This window comes from Poecilia latipinna, unplaced genomic scaffold, assembly GCF_001443285.1.
Source record: "Poecilia latipinna isolate Pla-1442-1.1 unplaced genomic scaffold, P_latipinna-1.0 Scaffold1903, whole genome shotgun sequence".
Classification (NCBI taxonomy): domain Eukaryota; kingdom Metazoa; phylum Chordata; class Actinopteri; order Cyprinodontiformes; family Poeciliidae; genus Poecilia; species Poecilia latipinna.
This window is the reverse complement of record NW_015114519.1, coordinates 49,033-56,176: the sequence shown is the minus strand read 5'-3', so window position 1 is coordinate 56,176 and position 7,144 is coordinate 49,033. Positions and strand designations below refer to the sequence as shown.

The 7,144-nt window shown below is 48.2% G+C and overlaps 1 protein-coding gene across 6 annotated transcripts in view; it reads left to right on the top strand.

Moving 5' to 3' along the window:
* The first annotated feature begins 678 nt into the window (after positions 1-678).
* The window catches only part of si:dkeyp-27e10.3 (UPF0606 protein KIAA1549), a 22,446-nt gene continuing 15,980 nt past the window's right edge, over positions 679-7,144 (top strand). For 4 of the 6 annotated variants that reach the window (XM_015015344.1, XM_015015342.1, XM_015015343.1 and 1 more), the window contains exons 1-7: positions 679-1,842; positions 4,048-5,235; positions 5,313-5,395; positions 5,590-5,889; positions 5,960-6,146; positions 6,292-6,351; positions 6,444-6,595. In XM_015015344.1, the coding sequence (XP_014870830.1) occupies positions 1,521-1,842; positions 4,048-5,235; positions 5,313-5,395; positions 5,590-5,889; positions 5,960-6,146; positions 6,292-6,351; positions 6,444-6,595 (2,292 nt within the window). In that variant the 5' untranslated portion in view covers positions 679-1,520. The remainder of the gene's footprint in view (positions 1,843-4,047; positions 5,236-5,312; positions 5,396-5,589; positions 5,890-5,959; positions 6,147-6,291; positions 6,352-6,443; positions 6,596-7,144) is intronic. The other 2 variants (XM_015015346.1, XM_015015345.1) reach the window with 2 other exon arrangements.

Here is a 7,144-nt window from a genome sequence, read left to right as displayed (position 1 = left end):
CTGAAACTCAAAATTCAAGATTAATAAACCTAATATTTAGGCAACTTGACAATTAAGTCAACTTCCTGAACTTTAATTTCTGAGTTAAAACCAAAACAATTTTCTTGTTTTGTTTTAAATCGTTTTTCAAGGCAGCAGGTGAACGTTAATTTTCAAGTTAAACCAACTTAAAATGTTTTATAGTGTTGATCCATCAGCAGGATTTACAACCAGGTGGTGTAGATCTGGGTGGTGTAGATATGGGTGGTGTCTCTGTCCTCCTGGTTTTAGTCAGAACTCCAGCAGCAGCTTCTGGACCGGCTGCCGGTTCTGGCGGAACCAGGTATCAGGCTAATAGTGAATGTTTCGACCAATCAGAGGCCTCCGTTAAGACATCTATTTGGGTCAGTTCTGGAGAAATGGGTCCAGTCGGATAAACATCTCTGGGTCACAGAGGAGGAGACACGGCAAGCCGCCCTTTTGGATCGGAACATCCTGAGTCGGTTCTGTTGGTACCGACGCCAACAGAACCGGGTCGGAGGGAGCAGGTTACTACTGGAGGAGAGGAAGACTGCGGACCGAGAGGAGGAAGGAGAGATTCCTCCTCTTCTTCTTCCTCCTCTTCCTCCTCCTCTTCCTCCTTCGCGGAGCGGAGAGGCGTGACGCGCCCGAACCGCATCTCCAGGATGGCAGGTAGGTCCGGCTGCTGGTTGAGGTTTTAAAGCATGCTGTGGTGCTGATGGTTCGGTTCGATTCGGATCCCTGGGTTGATCTGCATCGCCGGAGCTCGGTGTCTTTAAGCGGTTGCAGCTGCGGCTCTGTGCCCGCTGCGAAGCCTTCAGCCTCGGATCCAGAAGGGAGGAGTCTCCGGTTCCGGAACCGTCAGGAATCTGGACCCTGGTGTTCTGCAGTGAGCGGATGGATGCGATTGGGCTCATAACTGGGTCAATATGAGAGGAGACCGGGCCGAACCGTCAGAGGTGTGAGGATCCGGGCCTCAGACATCAGATACGGGCCGGTACCGAACCCTGATCAATCAGCAGATTTGAAATCCTGGACCGAACCTTTCAGGTCCAAATTGATGAAAGTAAGTACCAGGAGCTGCTTCATCACGAAACAACCAGAGAGCTAATGGACCCGAACCGGTCCAGAGACCCGAACCGGTCCAGATTTCCAGAGACTGAAATTCCAGTTGGTTCGTTTTGAATCCGATCTTTGATCTTTGTGTTAACTTGTTAAAATGTTAACTTGACGCCTTTTGGACCTTCAAAGAAGCAGAACTTTGGCCCGGTTCAGCAGGTCCAGATATCCTCTCACTGGCCACTTTATTAGGCACACCTGGTTGGAGAAACTTCTGCTCCGTGGACCAGATTGACCTGATGACATCACAGTTGCTGCAGTTTCCATGAGCAACGTTGGTGTTGCCGCCAGAACCTTTCGATGGTTCTGTTGCAGACTCCAGGTTCAGTCGGGTGAGGGTGAGCAGAACCTCTGGGCCTTTTTCTCTGGAGGTCAGTGAAAGGTCAACAGGAAGTTGTAAGATGTGTAAACAGCTGTGGCTTCCCTCAGGAAAACCATCAGGACGAGTTGTCGCTATGACAACGCGTCCTGTACTGATGGCAGGTGAGTCAGGTGAGTGTCTCCTGCTGCCCAGGTCCTCCTGTCGGGCCCTCGGCTCCCAGCGTCCCCGTCAGACCGCTGGTCCTCTGAGGATGTCGGACCTTGTGATCCTGCTGGGCTCCAGCTTCAGGACCAGGACCGGAATGGACCCCAGAGCCACATCATGCACACAAACGCTCGCTGTGATGTTTCTGGTGGCTGGCACACTGGTTTCCATGACGACCACAAGCTCACCTGCTGCAGGTAAGCTGCATTTCTTCCAACTCCTGCTAGTTGGTGTCGTGGCCTCCAGAAGAAGAATCTGGAATCTGTTTCTATTTCTGATTTTATGTTCATGTTGTCAATCCTCCCACATCACTGACTCACTCTGTCCTCTCACACACACACACACACACATACACACACACACACACACACGCTCTGAGTGAATCATGTGACCTGTCGACGTCTGACTGGAGGCTGGAAGGCAAATTTATTTTTCCAGCATTCAGAAACAAGCAGCTGCAGGTGAAAACAGCAAAGAGGAAAAAACTTTTTCTCAGATGTTATTAAAAAAATATCATAAAATTATTAATTAATAATCATTGTTTCAGTTATTAGTCCATAGCAGCTGTAACTTGACGAGATTTTATTCTGGATTTAAAGGAACTCAGTGTTTCGGTTGTTTTGCAGTTTTCTGGGAGTTTGTTCCAGATCTGTGGTGCATAGAAGCTGAATGCTGCTTCTCCATGTTTGGTACTGGTTCTGGATGCAGAGCAGGCCATGTGGTCCATCTTCCTGGTTTTAGTCAGAACCACATCATCAGCTACATCCACCAATCAGATCGATCTATCTATCTATCTATCTATCTATCTATCTATCTATCTATCTATCTATCTATCTATCTATCTTTTCTGCACATGATTCTGCTGCACGGCGTTGCCATGGAAACAGGCCAGATGAAAGAGGTTGTGTGTGTTTAAAGAACGATCAGCTTTAATATTCTCGTCATTAATAAAGAGACGATCAGCTTCACCGAAAATCATCACAGCAAAAATGAGTCTTTGGGTGTGAACATAAAACATCTGATTCCTCTGTTATTAATTAATCCACTGAAAGGAACTTTCTGCTTATTATTAATTTCACTCATCAAAATCTAAATGAATGTCCAGATATTTAAGATCAGCTTCATCCTATTATCCATGTGCTTCATCTGAGTGACTGGAAGTGAATCATTTCTGTCTGTGGAAATCCAACCTTTTGGTTGGATCAAATCAACTCTCCCTTTCGACAGGAAGAGATTCCCAGCAGAACCAGAACCAGAACAGGCTGTGTGCTGCGCTGACTGGAGGTTCTGAACAACCAGACTCACTGAGCAAGGAGTACCTTCTATGAGAACGACAGTTACTACAATATTTTCAGATCAATACACAATATTATTTTAAAAAATAATATTTTGGAACCTTTTGTGAGTTAAAGTAAAATATTACAGCAACACGATAAATCAGCCAATCACAGCATTACTTCATGGTCACCCAGACGGTTCTGTTGTTGATTTATGGTAACTATATACAGAATATTCAGACTAAATACCTCAAAATATGCAACCATTACAATAAACAGGTAAAACTGAAATATGACAAACATATCTGAGCTTGATCAGCTGTAGACCCTGTGGAGCTAAACATTAGCAAAGTGCTAACAGATCAATACCTCTGCTATCATCAGAAACATTTATTGATCCAAACGCAGCAATGAAAGTTGACCTGCAACCAGGAGACTGAGGAGGAGCGAGAAAACCTTCAGATGATCCACGACTCGCTTCCTGCTCCTAATGGCTGCGCTGGTTCTGCTGCTTTGACCAGAAAGCAGAGAAATCTTCACTGAGCTGCTCGTCTCCATGCAGGCGGGTTCTGTGTACCACCAACCGACAGAACAAACTGCTACTGACGGCGTGCACCAGCGTTACGGTTGACAGGAACCAAGTGGACACCTGTAGCTGAACGGTAGAAGAACTAGGAGTCAGGAAGGAGATGCGTGACTGGGCCAGTTAATTTTAAAAAGTCCAAAAAGGTGCTGACAAGCCAGGGGACCGGTATGGCAGCCCAGTTAATTGGTTGATCATCACTTGGTTTTGTCATTCTTCCATTCAAGCAGTATCATAAAATGGTGGAAATAATGTTTAAATGAAGCTGTCTAGTCAAAGGCCTTTGACTGTCTAGTCATCTAGTTATAGCCGTTTTGTTCTGAGACCCAGAGAAAAACAATCATCCCCTTTAGACTTTAGCTCTCAGGTCTGCATGAGTCTCGCTAGCACCTCTTTATGACCAGCACATTTCCATATCGAACACTTCTGTGTGATAAAGGTTCAGGGGGGTCAGGTAGTTTGTGGCCCTCAGAAACTTTCAGGGGCCCAACCAAAGGTTCAGGGGTCAGATTCATCACATTCTCTTCTTTTATTCTCTACAGGTGTGTTGGATTTGAACAGGACAATGGGGTCATCATCACATAATTCATCACCATCACCCGCCCCCCCCAGGGGGGCCTCAGACTTTGGTTACCATAGTAACAGTGCTGGAGCTGGCTCAGCAGAGGACCAGGAAGCTGGTGCTCAGGGCATCCACCTACTGCTGAGACCTCCAGACCTGCTGGCCCCCAGTCTGCCCCCGGTACTCCCCCCACACAGCCAGCCCACTCTCACCCCTCCACCCCCCTGGGAGCAGGGCCCCTCCCTAGAGGAAGCATGGGGCTCTGGGGACTACCTGGAGACTCTGTCCTTCATGGTGCCTGACGGGGAGGAACTGGGCCTTGCCACGCCACTACCAAGCCACCCTTGGGACGCGGAGTCTGATGGGGACTGGGTCTCTTATGACACGGCCTTCCCGCCCCGTCCAACACTCCCTCTGTTCTCCCGTCCCCCCATCATCCCCTCCTCCACTCCTACTGTTCCCCTTCACACTCACACTGCCCATCTGGATGTTTTTTCCACATGGGATGAGGAATACGACCCAGAGGACATGATGCCTCTGGAACCGACGGAGGTGCTGCTGCCGGACATGAACAGTCTGGAGTACTACACCAACCTTCTGGCCCGGGAAAAGCAGAAGGAAAAGGAGAGGGAGAAGGAGGACCAGATACATGGTACCAAGTCCAGACCCTCCATTACTCCCACAACAACACAAACTCACCTTTCTCCTCTGACCCCAGTCCCAACCCTCAGTGGGCCTCCACCAGATCTAGAGCATAAACATCCACCACGAGGACCCTTCCCTCCCGTCACTCCCTCACCTGCTCTTACAAGTGAAAAGTCACCTACTCTACCAAGCACCTCCCAAACCCCTTCCACTCCTGCTCCATCTTCTCCAAAAACCAAAGACCATGGTCCAGGCCTCCCTCCTCGTCCCCCATCTAACACTACCAGCCAGGTGCCACCCCCTCCTCCACTGGGTCCACCGGTTCGGCCTGTCAAACCAGAAAGACCATCAGTGATCACAGAAAAAACAGCAAAACCTCCAGCCATAACGACTACCACCCAGATTACCTCCATCAGCCTCACCAGAGGACCCCCAGTTACCACACCCAAAGGGGCCCAGACTCCGCTCACCAGACAGTACCTGTGCAATGTCACCAAGCCTGAGCTGTACCTGGTCAGAGTGGGTAAGTCCCCCAGCCTGCATGTGACAGGAAGCGCTGCTTCTTCCTTCAGCCACCTGATGAACTTGTTTGTTCTGCAGTGAGTTCTAAAGGCTCATCGGCCGGGTTCAGTCATGTCCGCGATGTCCTGAGGAGAGAGTTCAACCGCTCAATAGAGCTGCAGGTAATCATGTGAACCCATGTACAGTCTCTGGTTTCAAAGCTGGTTCCTTATTATTACTAATTATTGTAAAGAATAAACTATACTGTGCATAAGCTAAGCAAATCCAGCATTATTTCACCTGACGGAGTTTGGTCAGCATTTTCTGACTTCAGGACGACCCAAACAAGCTTGATTCTCTCTGCTCTGTTTTTCAGTTCCTGAGAACTCCATCCAGTTTTGCCTTTCGTGTCGTGTCTGGACCAATGATATTCACTGCCATATCTGTCATCAATGCTCTCCGTCAGTCACCGCGCAGTTCAGGCCCCATTCCTACAGTTTCCCCTCTCTATACCATACCTGACCTCTGGTACCAGATCCACTCGGTGCTGCAGTTTGTTCCCACCCATGTTGATGTCAGAGTGTGCAACTTTAGTGAAAGGGTGGAGCGAGGGCTGATAATGGCATATGCAGAGAGCCGAAGAAGGTCACATGAGGGAGGAAACATCACCGTCCAGGTGAGTCTCACCTGTTCATTGACGCGCTGATGTCAGGTCAGGTAGTAACATCTCTGACCTCTTCACACAGCTGCTGAACATCACAATGAGCAAAGGCTGGCCAGCAGTGGGGCAGAAGGTTCCTGTTGACATCACTTTCGCTGTACGAGATGGGAGGGGCTATTTGGTGGGGTCAGAGGTTAGCGAACACCTGAGGAAGCTCAGCTTGGTGGAGTTCAGCTTCTATGTTGGATTTCCTGCTCTGCAGATTGCAGAACGTACGTCAACACACAACTGAAGGTTGAACACTGCCGATCGCTGAATAGTTCAGCCACACTTCATAGAAGTAGAAAACAGTTCAAAGGGTTAAACACATGCACTGTAACAAGTGTGAGTTTAAATTTGAAATGCTTGTGTTCACAGCCTTCTACTATCCTGAGCTAAATATGTCCCACCACCTGCGTGACACGTGGGTCCGTACAGGTACAAACGCAGCTCAACTCAACCTAAAGAAGGTCTAAAAAGGTCAAACCTTCAGGTCTGAGAGTTTTTCTTGGTGCTCTGTGCTGTTTCAGTCCTGCTGGGTGTTCATGAGCAGCAGGTGGCTGAGAGGAGTTTTAAAGCTCGTCTGGAAAGACGACTGGCTGTGCTACTGGAGGAAGGACTGCAGGAGACCAGCAGGAGGCGCTGGAGAAGAGCAACCGCTGTGGGCAACAACAGTTTGCAGGTAAAACATGAAACATACAGTAAAATGATTCATTTTAATTTGAAGGTCTTTCATACCTGTGAAGGTCATGTGATCATTTGACTGACTTCCTTGTAAACTGACTCAAAACGACACTTGTTGTGAATTGGCGCTTTCTAAATAAACTGAACTGCCCGTCTGCCGTTTCTTTGCTTTACCTCCTTCTGTCAGATTACTGTTGAATAAAGGTCACTAGCGCCTGTGTGTATATATATATATATATATATATCGCCTCCCTGAACAAGCCCCGGTAACCATCACTGTGGCAGATGTCCAACAAAGACTCCCAGGTATGAAAAACTGGACAGCACCAGGACCTGACATGATCCAGGCCTACTGGCTGCAGAAACTCACTGCCCTCCATGAGCGACTGGCAGCTCAACTGAACCAGCTGCTACAGAATGGGACTCACCCTGAATGGTTAACTTTTATATATTCAATTCACTTCTATAAAGGGAATTGAATGGAATTGCACCATCTGATTCTCCAGGGCTGCTCTGGCTTCCTATGTAGCCTGAACTTTTGTTCTAT